Source organism: Lagenorhynchus albirostris, chromosome 12, assembly GCF_949774975.1.
Source record: "Lagenorhynchus albirostris chromosome 12, mLagAlb1.1, whole genome shotgun sequence".
Lineage (NCBI taxonomy): Eukaryota > Metazoa > Chordata > Mammalia > Artiodactyla > Delphinidae > Lagenorhynchus > Lagenorhynchus albirostris.
The window spans coordinates 46,747,951-46,768,060 of NC_083106.1; the positions used below are offsets into that span (position 1 = coordinate 46,747,951).

General features: G+C 39.1%; 1 protein-coding gene across 3 annotated transcripts in view; it reads left to right on the top strand.

Moving 5' to 3' along the window:
• The window catches only part of LAMA4 (laminin subunit alpha 4), a 151,366-nt gene that overhangs the window by 25,702 nt on the left and 105,554 nt on the right, over positions 1-20,110 (top strand). For all 3 annotated transcript variants that reach the window (XM_060167319.1, XM_060167320.1, XM_060167321.1), the window contains exon 3: positions 14,228-14,329. In XM_060167319.1, coding sequence (XP_060023302.1) covers positions 14,228-14,329 — 102 coding nt within the window. The remainder of the gene's footprint in view (positions 1-14,227; positions 14,330-20,110) is intronic.

Genomic DNA, 20,110 nt, shown 5'->3' on the forward strand with positions numbered 1-20,110 from the left:
TGATACTTGAAAGGGATCCCACCCTTGAATACAAACTCGTTGTCTATTTAGATTCCCTAAAAATATGCTCCATCAACTGAACAGGGGAAATATGTCACTTTTCCCAGATTGTTATAAATTATGAAAGAAGAGTCCAAACATGTGAAGTGCAATCCATCTTTAGATGGTGCAGCTTCAGCCTCCAGATGAATAGAAGTCAAGTCGCTAGCTCTTTTCAGTCCATTACTGGCTATTCCAAACATATTTCTTGTAAGAAGCACTTATATCCATGTTCTTTCCTGACTGTGGCCCCTAATGGACCCACTTAAAAATCTGTTATAACCCTCAAATTAATATTTAGGATGATTACAGCTAAAAAAGACCTTTCCACTTCAACAGAGAATTGTTATCTCCCAAGAGTTGATTAAATGTATATGAAACGTTAAGCTGAGTTCAGGATGTTGGAGGAAATCATGGGTGTGGTTATGGTTTTGTTTGTTTTTAGAGGCTTATGCCTGAGGAAGGCTGAAGAATAGGGCTCTTTAAGGCAAAAAACGTGAAGGAGATGCACTGCTCTCCACCAACAAAGCAAGGAGTGGGGCCACAAGGAAGATGTGATTAAAAAACAGCTGGATATAGATAAACAAGGTCCTACTACATAGCACAGGGAATTATATTTAATACCCTGTAAACCATAATGGAAAAGAATATGAAAAAGCATACATATATGTGTGTGTGTATGTATGTATAACTGAATCGCTTTGCTGTACATCAGAAACACAACATTGTAAATCAACTCTACTTCCAAAACAAAATAACTGGATATAAATAATCCTAAACTTTTAGTCTAGTTCTAGCTCAATATACACAGTCACCGTAATTTCTGGTATCACATTTAATGATTTTCTAACAAAATTTGACTTTGCTTCTGTTTTAGTGTTCAAAACCATACTAATTAGTAAATTAACATTTTTTAATGAGCCTTCAAAGATTTGGTAAAGGCTATTTGATTCTTTGAAAGTGGCCTTGGCCTGGACTGTCTGAGAAAGTCAATCAGATGTCATTTTCTACATCTACTTCAAAAGGGGACCATTTGAATCATCCCCAGATAAAGAGCTAGCAGGTCAATTATTTCATACTGCTGCTTGAGTACCTTCTCCTGCCACACCCCTGGGAATGAGGGTGTGTTGCTTACTCTCCACTTGCCCACTTATATTCCCCCCAGACCCTAGCTGTGCCTGCCTACCCACCTTGCTCTGCCTCCAGAGGCAGACCCCTGAAGACTCCTCACTCAGGCTCCCCTGCTGAGTCAGAAAGGAGAGTAGAGAGGTGGGGCAGTTCTGCCCTGCTCCCTCTCTGCCTCACCATTGCCTCTTGGGCAGAAGCTGTGACTCCCCATGCCTGCAGGTCCAATAGCAGCCTCTCCTTCACAGCTCTGGCCTCTCTGTAAGAGGCCAGAGTAAGAGCTTTCTCTGTTCCTTGGGCCCTAGGGGTGCTAGGCCTCTGTTCCCATGGCCTCTCCATTCCTTGCTGCATTAACCTCCCCATGCATCTGTAAACCATCCATCCATTCTCATGTCTTCCTTCTCTTCACTTGAATCCTCTAAAGTGACTTCTGTTTCTTACTGGGCTCCTGACTGACTGATTGACTAAATCAATGACAAGCCCTCTTTCAAAATTCATGGCCTTTTCCATTTCCTTTCTAGTGGGGGAACCCTTTCCAAAAGTACCTCCTGCAATTAGCTGTTGTAATTTACAAATTATTTTAGTTTCGTGTAAAGGAATAATGGAGAAGAGAATATACCCCCCAAAAACTAACCAAGTATAAGAACATAATCTTAAATTCCGTAAGGCAGCTTCATTTCGTTTGAATCACTGCACAGTCTTTTCCCGTTCCCCTTTTTCAGCTCCAGGCCAGCTGGAGAGGGCAACCTTTAGCTGAGTTTGTGGCTAAACATGTTCTGCCAGTTTAAAGCCAGAGATGCTTGGGGTTCCCACTATTGGCTGTCTTGGTCCCTGAGGAGGCAGGAGTCTGAGTTTGGACTCCAACTCCTCTCTTAGAACAGAAAACTAGCCTGTAAACCATCTCACATGGATTTTCACATTTTAGTTTCTCAGTCATTGGAAAATGGGAGTATTGTGCACTATTTTGAGACTCTTTTACCTCTGCCTTAAATTAGTAAGCCCCAACTAGAATAAATAAGCACCCTAAAAGTCCTCCAGATTGCACAGGTAGCCTAGGACACGTAGCTTTACTGATAGAATAAATTAAGTAGTGGAAATCAAATTAAGCAGTCATTTGAACATTTTAGAAGAACCTAAAAGCTGGTGTATGTTTTAACTGAGACACGTATACAGACACGTGAAAGGCTTCCACGTGGGATGAGGTAGCTACTAGCTGTACGATGAAAAACAAAGGAAGAACAAATTAAGTAAGGAATGTTCCTCTGCTTATTTTTTTTAACTGTGTGGAATGATACTGGTACATAAAATGAATAACAAGGAAGTTAGGGAAATTATACACAAGCAGCTGAATCTATTGTTATGACCACATTAGTCACTTCCTAGAGATGATGTTTTAGAGACCTTACCAGGTCTAGACATGGAAATCCAATAGCCAGCCAACCTACGTGGGATCTTTTGTCTTTCTTTCTTTCCTTCCTTCCTCCCTCCCCTCCCCTCCTTCCTTCCTCCCTTTCTTTCATTTTTTCTTTCTTTTTTTCTTTCTTTTCTTTCTTTCTCTTTCTCTCTCTCTTTCTCCCTTCCCTTTCTTCCTCTTTCTCTTCCTTTCTTTTTCTTTTTCTGTCTTTCTTTTTTTCTCTCTTTCTTTTTCTTTCTCATGAGTATTTGTATCCCCTCCATGTATCTTAAGAAATAAAATGTTGCCAATATAGTTAAGCCCATATATCCTCAATCTCATTCCTCTGCTTTACCCTTAAAAGGACTGATTTCTTAGGTTCCCATTTATTTCTTTTACTTTTCTTTATATGCATGCAGCCCTACACAGTGTATAACACAAAATTATTTTGCATGTTTTAAAATACAATATAAATATCATACTGTTTCTATACTGCAGCTTGCTTTTTTCCTTAATATTATTTTTTAAAGATCATTCATGATTGGAGATCTTCACTTGTGAGATTTGCCAAATTTCTCTCCAAAGTTTTTACATGATTTTCCCCCTCTTGGTTCATTCTTTCCAGGTTCAAATCCATTTTTTCAACTAACATTTTCAGCATCTACTTGCTATTTGTTAATCACTCTGATAGGTGATAAGGATACAAAGATGAATAAGACACTCCCTGTTCTCAAGGAGCTCACAGTGATTTCAGGGAGGCTAGAGTGTAGATTAAAACTTGCAATAGCATGTTCCATGTGCTCTAATGAGGTGTGTGCAGAGTGCCACGTGAACGCAGAGGAAGAGCAACTGAGTCTGAGACCGAGGAAAGGATTCATAGGTGATGGTGAGGAGAAAGGCACCCCAAGACCCTTTGTGCAGTACATGCAAAGTCAAGTTGGTCAAGAGAATGGTATGTTGGGGGAGGAGGGAAACATGTAGTTTAATTAGAGCAGAGGGAGCTGAGGTTGAACCTGAAGAGATAGTTAGGATTTTACTGTGAAATAGGAGGCTTGTATGTCATGCTAAGGAATTTTACTTACTCATGTATGCAATGAATGAAGAGCCACTGGGAGGTTTGAAGCAGAAAAGCAGTATGATAAGGTCTTTAAAAATTAATTCTGGTAATAAAGAATGGACTGGAAGGGAGAAAGCCTGGTGACCAAGAGAGTAGAGTAAACGTAATTATGATAATCCAGGAGAGAAACGCCAAGATTCTGACCTAAACAGTGGTATTAGGAACAAGGAGGAAGAGTCATCTTGGTAAATATCTCAGAGAAAGAGTGCAAACTCTATGAGGCAACAGTATACAAAGGGTGATAGGAGGTGGGATCAGTCTTACTCAGGTGGAGGCAATAAGGGGTGCATTGTGTACAGAGAATTTTAAAACAATAATAAAACTTACTAAATCACAGTCTGCTTTTTATTAGCACCGTGTGCCAGCAATTCTAAATAATGTCCATGACAAAATTCTCCTCCCTGAGAAATCTTTTGTTGTCTAAGTTCTAAGCAGTCGCTGTGGTAACTGTTGAGTTTTAATAATATAACAAATACGTAAGCTTCAACTTAGCACATTCCAGTTACTTAACCTTGATAAACATGGTATTCTACACAGAAATTAATTTGGAGAACATCCAGTCCTACTGTCCACGTAGATAGAGATATTCATTTAGAGAGTAAATTTATAACAGATCAGAATTGTGTACAGTCGTTTCTAACTTGAGACTCTAACCTCTGTGATACTTCATTTACCTCCATTTAAACCATAGATTTGAAATAAACAATGATAGCAAAGTGCTTGTAAAAAGGAAGAGATAAAACGTGAGTTCTTAAACTTTGTCATTCTATATGCAAACCATTCTCTGATCCTTGCAGAGTTCACTCTTTTGGAAGCATTTCCAAAAACTACATTAATGCAAAATACATTCATGTGATTTAAAAGCATTAATCCATTACTTTTTCCCTTTATGTTCCATAATCTTTATAATTAACTGAGATATAAAGAAAAAAATAGATTGGGGAGAGAATATTATAAGGTCAGTGTGGGATACATTTAACTCCATGTGCCTATAGAGCTGGAGAAGGACTTGTCTAACAAGTACTTGGAAACAAGAGTGTGGACTAAAAGAGTGAGATCCGGGTTATGTACAGCGTTTGGGGAGTTACCAGAATATAAATGGAGGCTGAAACTGTGGCAGAGGTTGACCTCACCCAGCAAGAGTGTGTTGATAAAAAAGAGGGATACAGAGGTTATCTTGGGGTACACCTACAACACAGGGGCAGCAGAGGAAGAGGAACAACCTACCTTCCTTCCTCCCAAATGCTCCCCCGACAGATACTGAGAAAGAGAGGCAGGAGAAAAACCTAAAGTGGGAGTTGTCCTGCAGAGAGAAGAGAGAATTTCAAGGAGGGAATTTCAAAAATATTAAGTACTGGAATAAGAACAAGTAACACTGGAAAAGCAAAGCCACAAAGACATCACCCGACAGCTTTGTCAGGGCAGTTTCAGTGGCACCATGGAGACAGAAACTGGATGATGGATAGAGGCATAGGTTGGCATGAAGGAAGCGGAGCCAGTGTGATTGAGTTCTCACTCACCAAGCCTGGCTGGGCAAGAATGGAGGAAAATGAAAAAGAGGCAGAGCTGAAGGAAGGTGTTCTTAGAATCTGAACCTGGGGGAAGAAGTCAGAGCTTATCCAACACAAGACCCAGCACTTAACTGTACTCTGCTTCTCCTCATCCCTGTGGGTGCAAAGAGGTGGGTGGCATGTGAGGGAGGGAGGCTAGGTGATGGGACAGAGTCTGCTGGCCACAGGTGTGTAAGCCCCAGAGCACGGATAGAGGGCTAGTCTTTCCTAACAACAAGAGAAGCACTACCTCCTCTGAGGTGGGCAGAGGACATCAGGATGAGTCAAGATAAAGACAAATTTTGAGAAAGAGAAGAGAGATAGATAGTATGAGATTTTCTACCCAACGACCTCCATTTTCTCATCAAAAGAGGGAAGATTATCTCCTGAGAATAAATGGGTAGAGTAGAGATTTGGGATGCATTTCTCCTTTCCTACTAATTCACCATAGCATTTCTTCAGTGATGCAGAGACCCACAAGGAAGAGCATAAAGAATGACAGGTACTGCCAGTCACATTTTGCTTTGCATCCTGAATGTTCCAGTGTGAAGGTAGCAATGAAGTACACAGGGCACCTCAAGACAGAAACAGGTACATCTACTAGCAATGGAAACTGACAGAATACCCCAACCAGAGAACTCGCCTCAGGAAGCACTGCTGCCTTCCCTGGGCATACTGAACAGAAGCCATAGTCAGTTTATAGACAATTAAACTTCCCAATTTCTTATAAAAAGTAACGGTAATTTAGGCAGACATTTGCAATCCTGTGGGCTATTAAATGGTAATGATCAAATCAGAATATCTATAAGGAGCACTTAGCTCAGTGCCTGGTGTCTGTCAATAAATATTCGCTGTTATTATTCACAAAAACCAGTTGAAGAGGACAGAGATGCCTGTCATCTCACAACACTGATTCCTACTAAGCGGTTAAGGAGTCATATCAAAATCCCCTAAACCTTGTAATTCTGAAGTCATTCCTCTCTCCTTGCTCTTAAGGCTAGCCCTTGTGGTCCGCATCTCTTCCTTTCTTGGAAATGTGTCCATGGCATTTGCCCCAGTAAATTAAATAAAACTGAGTCAGTTTTCAGATATAAAAAAAAAATCTTGCAGAGGCTATGTTGTGTAACCATAGCCTGGAAGGCGAGGAGTGAAAAGCACAAGCCAGTTACATAAGGCAATGTGAGGAGGACCCGGAGCAGAAAGCCAGATGTTAGCAGATTTCTTTTTTTAAGAAAAATCAAAGGAAAAAAGGCACTGCTAAAGCCCCATTATGTTTTATAAGTGGCAATCACCACTATAAACGAGCAACTTATAAAGTGTTTTAAATAACTTTTCAAGGAGAAAATTAAAGAAATTTTCATCAGTATTAATGAACATAATCATCCTCCAATCCAACACTTCAAAAGGAAAATCTTTATGGCTTTAGGGCTCTAAACTTTTCTTGTTTGATCCTTTTAGTTTTACAACTAAAGAGAGCTATTTATTAGCAAGTATGGTAAGTACTTCATCACAGCCTGAGTCTGTTGGTATCTAAAAGTCCAAATAAGCATTTGATCAAGTGCAGGGCTTGAGAACAGTTATCTGAGACCTTTGAGTGGAGCGCTGGTTTCCACGCCCAAGAGAATACCCAAAAGACCCATAAAGAGTGCTGAGGAATAGCCACATAAATGTAAATGCCATGATAACTATCTCTCCACTCTACAAAATTAAAGGACCTGGCTTAACTGTGGACAAGATAGCAGTGCTGTGCTCCTCAGAATTCCTCGGGACCTAAATCATTGTCTCTAATTCATTTGGTGATTAAATTGAGGGCTGGAGTGTTTTGCAAGTTTGCCACGGAATGGCAGATAAAGTTCCCAAGCAATAAGCACAAAGGTAGCTCTAAGAGCCAACTAGGAGAAACCAGTACCATAGTTTGTGTTCAGCTGATACCCCAGCTTTATTTATGCCAATCCTAAGAAAAAATATCTCTGAACTGGATAAACCCCTGAGGAATGTTGAAACCACTTTCCTAATCAAGCTATGGTGAAATCACTGTCAAAATCTAAAAATTAACTTCGCCTATTGAAATGTGGGGAATTTCAATTACGCAAACAAGAGCTTAAAGAGACACAAGGGAGGGTACATGGGTAATTCTCTCTATATTCAAGTGAAGTCAATCAAGAAGGCAACTTGCTAACTGTAACCCACTGCATAATGCGTTTTAACTTATTTTGGCACTTCCATTATAGTTTTGTATATGAACAATCAAAACATGTTAAGTCCTACCGGAAAAAATACAGAGGCAAAGTTATCAATAGCTTAATTCGGGACTGCTTTCCATGTCAGATACTTTATCTTTTATTTTTATAGACACAGAAAAAAATAGCCTTTGAAATACCTACCCGTGTAATAAATTCATATGTTCTTAGAAGTCACTCCTCCTCAGCAAAGGCTAAATTGATATTTTTAAATAGATTAAATTGAACAATTGGTTCCTATTAGAAGGTCCCTGAATACTATCGGATTCTTAATTCTGCCCAAGTTTTAAGCAGATGGAAGTCAGCATTGTGTAAGATCCACAGACTCTGAGTAAAGGCACAAAGCTTTAGCTCCTAAGTGAGCATAACATTCAATCTTAAGGTGACTAAATTTTAAGGTGACTAATACACTAAAACAAAAAATGGAATTCACTAAAACTAAAACTAGAGCTGAAATCATTGTTGCCTGGAAACAAGAGAAAAGTGGATTGATTATACCCATACAAAAACCTAAGCAGAAAGATAGTTGAATGTGGGCTGTTAAATTTGAAGAATACTAATTTGGAAGGTAGCAATGACTCTGGATACAAATGAATGAATTCAGAGAGATTTTTTTTTAAAGCTTTCCACATTAAGCCTTAGTAAATTAAAGCAAAAGTTGATGAATCAAAATTTTACAAGTCTAATTCAGAAAGCAAGATGAGTCAATATTTGTAAAATGTTTGTAGATCCTTGGTTGAAGACACAATGCAAATATCTATTCCAATTTTAGGTCAAATCCTATTAGAATAGGCACAGGGCTGTGGCGTGTGCTCTCTATAATGAATTTTATTATAATTAATTCATTATTTTTGTTGGAACTGGAGATTAGAGTCTGTTTCTCTCTGGGACATCAAGTACCTACTCAGAGATCTCAAGATGTGTCTCACACCTTCAGATGACAACTTCAGGCCCCTCCTAAATCTGGTCAATTTTTGCTATTGTTAGTTTATTTTAATGGGTGATTGGAGACCTCAAATTCCTAAAGAATGCTATTAGAGCATTTAAATTGTTTAGTCAATTGGGCTTTTCAACAGAAATTCTGAAGGTCTTAGACATTCACTATCTATGCGAAAGTAATGGCTTGTGGCCAATTAACTGGCTCCTCTGTGACAATATTTGGAAAACACAGTGAGATTTTTATGAGTTTTTAACTTAATATTACTTTGCTTGGTATTCACTTTATTTGATAACTCCAAGAGATTTTTAGAAGTTTGCCACACCCAAAGGATGCAGACTGGACTATACTTCAAAAGAACACAATTTAAGAATTTTTAAGAAAATTCAAAATATGTTCTGTATGATGACAGTATTGTTGGTTTAAGTCTAGTGTTTTCAAGGAGACTTCTTTGAATGAGGACAAAAATGATCAATCAGCTGTATAAATGCTATCCTTTTTGTTAAGAAACAATCTTAATTACAATTACATCTAGTGAAATAATTAACATTGTGATTATACGATGAACCTCTGGAAATAACGCCTTCTTCAAGGATATCAACATATATATACACTGTCATTTCCAGTTCCTCTAAATATAAGTGGCACATGGATACACCACACTAATTTCCTCCTAAGTTCTATCTAGTTCTGATTTCTATAAATATAAAATCAGTCAAGTAAACATATACTGATTTTTACTCTAAGCCAGACATCACACTAATCATAACAAAGTAAGCAAATGGCAATTTTAACTCTTATTCTTCAAAGGCAGAAGTAAATATTATTGATTAATCCAATCTCAGTGTCAGAGCAGGAGGCAAGCTGTAGTAACAGAGTGGCTTAAGAATGGAGAGCTGTAAAAAGTCTACAAGTGATTTAGTGGAAAGCAAAATGACAATGTGGCTGAAATAAGTTGTTTAAAAAGTAAATATTCCCATTCAATGGTTTTTATATATTAATGATTGTATATATTTTTAAAGAATTTTTTCTGGGGCTTAAAGGAGAGATTTTACATTTTTTATTCATTTCAGCCTGCTGTGGATTGTTTATAACAGCAAAAAATTGGAAATAACCTAAGTGCCCAACAAGAAGGGTTTGGTTAACATATATTAATGGTACATCAGCAGGTTAAGAGCTCAAATGTGGGAGTCAAACAAAGAATCTAATTTCTGAGTCCACCATTTCTTATCTGTGTTACTTGGCCTGAATAACAATTCCTGTAAGCCACACAGACCACATCTGCAAAACGAAGGTAACAGAACTTACCTCATAGAGCTACGGTGGGGTAAAAATGCAAGACCTATACAACATGACCAACGCAGTGACTTAGCATGATAAATATTTATGTTCAATTAATTAAAATGTAAATTAAATAAAATTTTGAATTTTATTTATTTATTTACTTACGAGGGGCAGCATGGTATAGTAGAGAAACAAGAAGATTGGGAGCAGTCTGAACCTCTTGTAAACCTATGTGACATTGGATACATTTCTAATCTTCTCTGACTCTCAGTTTGTTCATTTCTAAAATGCAGGTACTTATATCTAATTCACAGAGTTGCTGTGAAGAGCAAATACCATAACATGGATAAAGTACTTATCACAATACTTGGTACACAGGCTCTCAGTAAATGGTAACCATATTATAGTTATCATCATCATCATTATTGTCATTATTATCCTTGTTATTATTATCCATTTTTTAAAGGTTGTGGCACCATCTCAGAAGATACAAATCTCCCTGAGTGCTCTCTAAATCACCCACCCACGTGTTTATACAGTTGTCTGCTGTAGGTCAATCTTATGTGGGCAAGAGGGTTCAGGGTGGCATCTAAAAACGGACTGTAAGACTTCTCTTGCTTACACACACACATATATAATACATAAACACATCTTTGTTTAGTAAATTCTGGAGACTATTTCCAAGGAAAGCACACAGATATTATTCTCCTTGTGAGAAGACTATTCAGCTTTCACAGGCCCCTAAATAGCACAGGTCTTAGAATTACTTAGAGAAAAGATTAACCAAGAGCAAAACTAAAAAATAGCCACACTTTCATCCTTGAGAATATCTACCTTTTAATATTATGACAAAGGTCAATTTTGCCAGTTCCCATAGAATTTCAAGAAGAGATCCAGTAAAACTTAACAGAACTTTCTGGGGAAAAAATGATGAAATGTTTTTACATAAAAGAAACAACCTTAAACAGCTCTTCCTGAGGATACTCAAGCTTCTTTTGAACCACTTAACAATTTACCATTTCAAGGAATCCTCTAAAGTTCTACAACACAAGGTCCAAGGTATCCAATGCATGGGCTCTAGGAATGACATCAGAAGCTCCCCATACCCAGGGCTTCCATTATTCCATATGGTGCCTTTATGTGAATTTTAAAATGGTGCCTCCTCTCTGGATAGATGAGTTAGAAAATACAATCCTTTCAAGTGTACAAAACTCAGCAAGAAAGGAGTTGGCCAGGCTTCCAACCCGCCTTGCCCTCTTGGCAGGGGGCCAAGTGACTATTCCACACAACCCTGTCCCTGCCTCCCTTCTCTTCCCATCTCCCACAGTATGAGACCTGAGCCAAATCATCCTTCACACAAGGTCAGAACCTTCATCTGGTGGGTGGATAAGTGGATAATGACAGATTCTCAGAGTGAAGTCTCCTCCTAAACTTGGCATAACAAAGATTTCATCTTGTACACAGTCTAGTCAAGGCAGTGGCTGCCTGAACTGTGTTGAGAAACACTGGAGACCCAGTCCAGCCCCAGCAGAGAGCCGTGAGTAGATTAGCAGGATAAACCACTGGTTTCCAACAGCACATATACCTCTGATGTCCTGTCCTGGTCCAAACCATTCAAATCACAATCACAAGTTCATTGAGCAATGAACATGTACAAGGTACTGTGACAGGTGCTTTGAAGCAATCCTTCCAAACCTAGTCTCACCCTAAAATCTTCATGGGGCTTTTTAAAAATACAGATCCCTCAAAATTTTTCAGTAAACGTAAAACTCTTCTAAAATACAAAACCTTCCAATTTTTTTGTGGTTTTTTTTCCTATGTTGTGATAATTTTATTTTTGTTTTTTAAAAATGAGTCTCTTAATTTAGTCAGGGCCTCAGGCTAATAAGAGATTAGCCACTGTCATATTCACAATGATGCATTTATTCAGGGCAAATCTTAATTTTCTTTGTCTTCGTCAGAAGAATGAGCTGCGAGAATGCCTAAAAGACTTGCACTACTATCAATTTAAAAACACCCTTTCAGAAATTTGATTCCTTGGGCCAGAAGAAGGTCCTTACTATAGTTGATGGTACAAGTGGGTCTTTTCATGTACCGTTTCCAGGCATCTCTATCAGACTCCCTGCTACTACCAGTGTGCTTTTCTCTTCCAAATACACCTCCAATCTCTGCCCCACTCCTTGGAACTCATAGAAACGGAGACCAGAAGGGTGGTTACAGGGGCTGGGAGGGGAGACAGGGAAACAGGGAGAGGTTGGTCAAAGGGTACAAACTTCCAGTTAAAAGATTAACAAATTCTGGTTATCTAATATACAGCACCTTGATTATAGTTAATAATACTGTATTATACACTTGAGAGTTGCTAAGAGAGTAAATCTTACATGTTCTCACCACAAAAAGAAATGGTAGTTATGTGACATGATAGAGTTGTTAGTTAATGCTATGGTGGTAATCATTTTGCAATACATATGCATATCAAATCAGCATGCTGTACACCTTAAACTTATACAACGTTATACGTCAATTATATCTCAATAAGGCTGGGGGGAAGAATTAATTAAAATAAATAATTTTTAAAATACACAATTTATTTTATACAAAAAAAATGTAGATTCTTTGGCTCCACCATCAGAACTATTGAATCAGAAACTCCCCCAATCAGATGTCTGTAACTTGGTCAGTTAGAGAACTCAGAAACCACTGGTATGGAGGGTCCTGAGATAACTAATACTAAGGCCCTCACTACTGTTATCCATTCCTTTTATAATTAAAAGCCTCCTAATGTCAAAATGCAGGATGCAACACATTCATGGGTCATCAAATCAATGTTATGTCTTAGGACCAGGATATATTTTAAAATAAAATAAAATAAGATAAAATAAAATAAAATAGAGAAGTTTAAAGTATATGACACATAGTAAGATTAATTACTGTTTTGTGAGTCTTTTTTCTTACTCTTGTTTCTGCGAATTCCTTTTTCTGTGTACTGCATCACAGTGAAAACATATATTTCTTGTATTTTGAAACAGAAGTTAGAAATATGTGAAATTAGGTGGTGTGAATTAAATGCTTCCTACTGCAATTTTAGCACCTTTCCCTCTCTTTTGTTCCCTAGTGGAAACTGAGAAAAAGGCTTACCATCAACTACAAAATTTCCATTATAATTTATAAATTGGTCCCTTCTCAGCCTTATTTTGTCTTCACTTAGAAAGACAGAATTTCTTTGCCTTTTCTTCATAGGCAAATGACATTATGCTCTATCAAACTTCCTCCAAATGGAATATGTTAAATTTTAGTTTTAGGACTATGGGGTTTTTATACTATGCATGGTGTCTAGTGATTCTTTCTCTACAGAGAAAAAAGCAAGAGGAAATGGGTTTGCATAACAGTCAGAGGGACCTCAGCCAGATACAATGAAAAGTTTCCTGGTAGCCAAGACAGTACAAAACTACGAGTCAATGGCGGGTGTGATGGGAACCCTCCTCCTCTGTAAGTTTGTGGAAACCACCCAGATTCTTATCTGTCTGGAATTCTTTAGATGTAAATCTGTCTGACAGACAAGGAGTGGACTTCCAGGCCTATGATGTCATTTCTGCCTTGCAGCATTGAAACATTCCAAAGAAACATAAAATACATATCCATAAGCCCAATGGCATAAACCAAGAACAATCTCACAAAGTTTCTCAACCTGAGCACAAGCGACATTTGGGCAGGGCAATTCAGCAAATGCAAGATCGGTTAACATCACCACAACCCACACCTCTGGGTTTAATTATCTCACCAGGGGAACGAAGGAAAACAATGTGTTTCTCGCAGTTACGAGGACAAATGAAATAGGAAGAGCGCCCACGAAGGACCTGCTAAGTGTAAGGACTCATTAACTTCCTTACCCCTCCCTTTAAAATTTTAGGATCTGAAAAGCGTATTTTTTTAAGAGCTCAAGTTTATGACAGACACATCTATAAGTTGTTCTGCCACAGGCAATAATTTCTGAACCCACAGGTCTTTATTCATACTGCATGATGCAGTAGTGCCTCACCCAAATAGTTTGGATTTGTCTTGTGTCGGATTGGAAGAAAACATTAGAAAATTTCTCCTTCACTGTTACCTAAAATCTTACTTCCTCACGGTGACAGGCTGTGTTAAAGGTGCTCCTGTTCTGCTGAGAAGTGACAGGCGTTCACGCGGCGAAGGAGAGAAAGAGACGAGATCTCGCTGGGCGAACGGCTACGCATCGCGAGAATTGGACGCCATTTGTTCTCGTGGTGTCCGGGCCGTGGCTGGTCCGCCAACCTCTGCAGGAGACCCCGACCCCAGGCCCTCCCCGCCCCCCCCAAAAAAGGAGTGAAAAAAGAGGCAGAAAAGATACATAAAGAAAATTGGATATACATCATTGAATGGTAGTATAAATAGTTCATGTTAGTATGTTCTGTAAAGAAATATTTGGATCATTTACCAATCAGTTCCTCGTACTCCTCTCAGAAAATGAGGCCAAAATCGATCTTTTCGGTCATGAAGATGCTTTTGTTGTGTCTGTTTCAGAAATGCGACGCAGGATTCTTTTTTGCCCAGTCGGGAGAATGTTTGCCCTGTGACTGTAATGGTAATTCCAACGAGTGCTTGGATGGCTCTGGACTCTGTGTGGTAAGTAGGGGTCATCTATCGCTTCTCAAATATTGCATCGAGCCTTTGCATCTTGGGTGGGGATAAAATATTCTTCCTGGATGTTTGAGCTGCCTAGGAGCAAACTGCTAATCAAGCTTTCTTTATACCCTTCACTTTTCCTGTAAAACACCTCATATAAACTGCGTATGACTGTAAGTGGTCACCAAGGTGTATGTCTGAATGTGCGTGTGCCCCTAGCAGTAACTGCCCCACCACCCTCGGCAGCTGGTTTCCTGCTAACAGCCATTGGTGATGGGCTTGAAAATAATACACAGAGGAGGAAATCATCCATCCAAATTCCTCTGTAATAGCACAGTTTGCCATATGTTTGGCTTCGCTCCACATAGACCAGGAGAATAAAACAGTTGTTTCATAGCCTATTTTACAACTTAAGATAGTCAGGTCTATAGATCAAAATTTTAAAAAAAAAAAGGTTTAAACCAAATAGCTAATAAAAATGAAAGCTTTGGCGTTATGGCCTTTGTAACTCTGTAATCAAGCCCCCAAAGAATTTTTTTTTCCTTAACTGAAATGAATTTTCCAATAGACAGTGAAACATGATAGAGATTTATGAAGGAGAATGAGAAGCCTTTTAGCAAAAGTACGTGCTACATATTGCCCATTTTCACTAAAAGGACTAACAACCTAGTGAAGATGGGGATTGAAATATTTACCAGAAGTGACTTCAGTAGAAGTCGTAGGAGGCGTTTTTAAAGACTTATGCCTTAAGATCATGTTTTCCTTCATGAGTGATACTATTACACAGTAGTATAACAGTAGAAGTTCCCATGAGGCAAAGAGGCTTTCCCAAACTGCAAGAGTATTTTTGCATAAACTGCAAGAATACTTAAATATACCTACCTACCTCAAAATTAGCATAATTGTCTGTATTAAGCAGATAATTTTGATTGTAAGTGGTCTTCAAGGTGTGTACTTGAAGGTATTATTTTACTCATGTATTACGTTAAGATGCAAATTAGAACGTTTCCATTTATTTTAAACCTAACAATTCACATTTTTCTAGGGACAGAATTAAGTTGCAAACACTAAACATTGCTAACTCTTTGTAGTGTTTGTTTAGTCCTGGTGTTTCTGTTTTCCCCTTCCCCCATCTTCTTAAATAACCATTACATCCAGGATGTCCTCTGTAGCAGTGTAGGCACCCGCAGCTGCCAAAGTCTACCCCTTTCTAATGCTTTCATCTCCGGTTTCCTGTTATTTTAATCCCAGTGACATTTGAAAAGAAAATCCCATGGATGCACTTGAACTAATAATGTACACCTCTGATAATTTGACCAATTAAATGCTCTTTGTCATCTAGTTTATTTAAATATAAAACAACAGGGATTAGCCAGCCCATCAGCTGCTGTTAGACAGTCAGTAAGATGGAAGACTGAAATAAATTAAAGGGGAAAAATGTCCCTCCTGCTAGTGCCTATAGAGGGCTATGACAAAACTACTGTTCGTTACAATGACCTGGTCAGAATAAGAGCTATCATGGTTTTATCTTTGACCTGGACTTGAGCTTCTGAAGGGGGCAGTCATCACGTGATTCCTTCATAGTTCCTGGGGCATACAAAGTTCTAATAAAAGTTTGCAGGGGCTTCCCTGGTGGTGCAGTGGTTGAGAGTCCGCCTGCTGATGCAGGGGACACGGGTTCGTGCCCCGGTCCGGGAAGATCCCGCATGCCGTGGAGCAACTGGGTCCGTGAGTCATGGCCGCTGAGCTTGCGCGTCCGGAGCCTGTGCTCCACAACAGGAGAGGCCACAACAGTGAGAGGTCCGCGTAACAGCAAAAAAAAAAAAAAAAGTTTGGGGATGGGCTAGGGTGTAAACATTTATATGCACACTCAGGGAAGTTGCCTATTTTCCTGCAATTACTTTGTTCCAAGATAGAACATTAAAGAAAAAAAGAAAATAGCCATCTTACTTCTCAGCTCCTGCCCTGTAGCCCCAGCGCCTTGTCATCGTTCAGGGAGCCAGAGAAGACACAGCGGCTCCACCTGAACACCTTGCAATTCACTGTGGGCACCAGAGTTTCAATCAGTTCTTACAGTTTGCCTGGCCTAACTAATTTCTCCCATCTTCCATAAGCAACAAAATAAATGGCCTTCTTTTATTTCATTTTGTTTTATTTTGAAGGCTTGTAATGCCTCTGTCTTATCTTCGCCTCTTGGTTTCTAATTCTTCCTCCATTCCTATGATCAATTTCAATTGGACCTTATATTTTACAGACTGATTTTAAGGAACTAAGCCATTTGACAAAATATATAAACAAAGTTATGCTACCATTTCAGACAATACCAAAAAATCTTAAGAGATTTCTTCACAAGAGGAATGCCAACTCTTCAAATGCAGAAAGGTCGTTAAGTGAAAAGTAGATTAACTAATGAAATCCAGTATGCATTGATTGTCTTTCCAAAGGGCCACTTTGCATCTTATCAGAACCGGGGTGCACTGGGCAGGATTCTCAGTGGAGTCAGCTAGGCAGAGACTTAAAGGCCAGGCAACTCCAGTGGGCATGGCAGACTCTCTAGGAAATCCCGAAAGAGGCATGAGAAAGGATTTAAGGTGTAGAAACAAACAGAAGCAGACAGATGGCTAGTGATAGGAATGCCTGGTCACTGATAACCTATAGTTTATCCCCCGATCTAGAGGCTAGGTACAGAGAACCAAGAAGAGACCATGACTAAGTCCAGTTACCATCTAAAGAACTGGTGCTTCATCATCAGGAGAAAGCGTGGAGCCCACTGACCAGAACTAGAGTGGAGAAAATCTGACTTGAAGTTCACCACTGGCACGGGCTCCTCAGGTTCCCTTTTTTTTTTTTTTTTTGCGGTACACAGTCCTCTCACTGCTGTGGCCTCTCCCATTGCGGAGCACAGGCTCCGGACGCACAGCCTCAGCGGCCACAGCTTATGGACCCAGTCGCTCCACGGCATGTGGGATCTTCCCGGACCGGGGCACGAACCCGTGTCCCCTGCATCGGCAGGCAGACTCTCAACCACTACACCACCAGGGAAGCCCTCAGGTTCCTTTTGATTAAGCATTGATGTATCTGTTGATTTCATTTATCCACTTAACAAATAAGCATTTTTTGAGTACCACTTATGTGCCTGGCACTATTCTAGGATTTGGATTAAGTGCTTTCCACTGTGTGGACTGAAGGGCTGTAGGGACAGAACACCTACTTGAAAATGCTTGTGGACGTGACCAACATAATGAAGTCCAAAGTACGAGGACCAGGGGTGCTTCAGAAACACATGCAGAGACCCCCACCTGCTCAGTGACAATCAAAGAAAAAAAAATGAAAAGATTTTGAGGTCTGTGCCAGCATTTCAGGAAAAAATCTAAATCTGAATTAAAAGATTTGGATTTGAAACCACTAAATAACTGCGAAACATAATTGAAATCTAAAAAGAAAACCATCAAGCTGTTAAGGATTCACATCTGGCTGGTAGAAATGTGGACGGGCTTTTATTTTCTTCTTTTCACTTTACAGTATACCTGCCCAAGTGTTCTACAACTGCCAGTAATTTTATAATTAAAAAGATATTGATATTTAGATGGACTTCTACCCCACCCTAAGCACAATGGAGAAAAGGAAGTCATTCGACATATTGAAGGCTAAGGAATTTTTTATTACTCTCAAAGCCTAATTAAAACCTAATTCAGGAAAGCAAAGTTATTACATTTCTAATTTCTGTAGACACTAGCATTTTTCTCCTGATTTTCAAACTGTCCTTTATGTGTATTAAGCCAAAATCAACCAATGTAAGTCCCTTTAAGACTAAACATGTGTGATGGATAAAGCAACACCCTTATTAGATGTCCAGTAGAAAGAAGAAATTGAGTAATAGGGAATTCTTTTTCCTGTTTTACTTGCAACTATAAAGTTGGTATCTAAATCAAGTGCATAATTCTTACATTAAAATTTTGACAGTTTTCCAATCTTTTGCAAGCTTGGAAAAACCAAATTTTGCAAATAGTGATTGATTTGGTTCCATGTTAGCTAAAGTTTTGACATAAAGTCATAAAATTTGTGTGCAAAGGATTTTAAGGATGGCTAGCTCAGTGGAGTCTCTTGTTGCTTTGTGCCCCCAATGTAAGAGTATGATGGGAACCAAATGCAGATAATAAGTTCTCTATACATTGTTTTTTCCTTCTTTTCTCAACCTTGAACATGTTCCTCCTCTTGTATTCCCCACCTCAATTAATGACAGCACCATTCTGCCAATCCCTCATGCTTGTCCCAGATGCTTCATCAACTGCCTTTTCCTCTTCACCAATATTCAGCTGAGCACCAAATCCTGCCAGTTCAACCTAGGAGAGGGCCTCCTCTGTTCTGTGCCATCCCACTGTCTTAATTCATGCCCACAGTATCCCTCCCTGACCACTAGTGCAGCTTCCCAACTACTCATTATGCCCTGCTCCAGACTCTCCTCCCCCTAATCTGTCTTCCTCACAAGCAATGGAAACATCTTTAAAAAACACAACCTAATGAAGGCATCCCCCTTTCTAAAATCCTTCAAGGATTTCTATTCCAGACCCACTGAGCTTCTCTCTGCCACCTAAACTAACTCTGTACTTTCACTTTCTGTGTCTGAACTTGTGTTTCCCTGTTCTCTGCCTGGGATTTCTTGCTTATCCTTCAAGGCCTAGTTCAGATGTCACCACCTCCATTAAGTCTTGTCTTGCTTTCTCAGAAAGAGTAGACCCTTTCCCTTCTTTCTGACCCATAGTAGAGTCATAGCACCTAGCACACTGTATTCTTCTCAGTTTACCTCTCTGTTTTTATCACAACTTACTCAAAGTGAGTTATTCAAAGGCAGGAACTGGGTCTTCTTCATTTTAGTAACCGTCACAGCTCATTGTCTGTCATTATATCAGCTTAATCCAGGTTTAAGTGAATGAATAACAAATTTACTTAAAAGCAAAAATCTTTAATATTCTAATTTGAGACTGGGGTCCCCTTTATTGCAGTAAAATGCACTGTCTTGTTATTCTAGAGCCTTAGGCTTGTGCTGAGTGCTGAGTAACTAGCAAACAGTGCTACCGACATGAGGTGTTTCCATCTAGACCCTTGCTTCTCAAGTATAGTCTAGACCAACAGCACTGGTGATACTTGGGAGCTTGTTAGAAATGCAGAAACCCAGGCCCAACCCAGGCACCCTGAACAGAATCTGCATTTTCACAAAATCCCCAGTGCATTCTGTGCACACAGGTCTGAGAAGCTCTGATCTAGACAGAGCAGCAGTTCTCAAACTTTTTGTCTCTTGAGCCGTTTACACTCATTAGAATCACTCAAGGTGCCAAAGAGCTTTTGTTTATGTGGATTATACCTGTTCATGTTTACTGCATTTGAAATTTAAAAGGGAAAATTTTTATAATATTTTCTTATTAATCTATTTGAAAAGAACAATAATAAACCCATTACATGTTAACATAAACAGTATGTTTTTAAAAACTATAAATGTATTTTACAGATTGAAAATAGGTTTCATGTCTGGCTTAATGGAAGACAGCTGGATGTCATATCTGCCTCTGCATCAATCTGTGGTGATATCTCCTTGTCACGTAGCCTCAGGAAAACCCCCCTTACACACATGAGAAATGAGAATGCAAAAGAGAAATAAAACCTTAGTATTATTATGAGAATAGTTTTAACTTCCCTGGACATATTTTGAGAACCACAGGTCTAGATAGACTGTAGTCACGCATGAAACCTGTGACTAGCCACTAACCTGATCCTTTTAGGCTT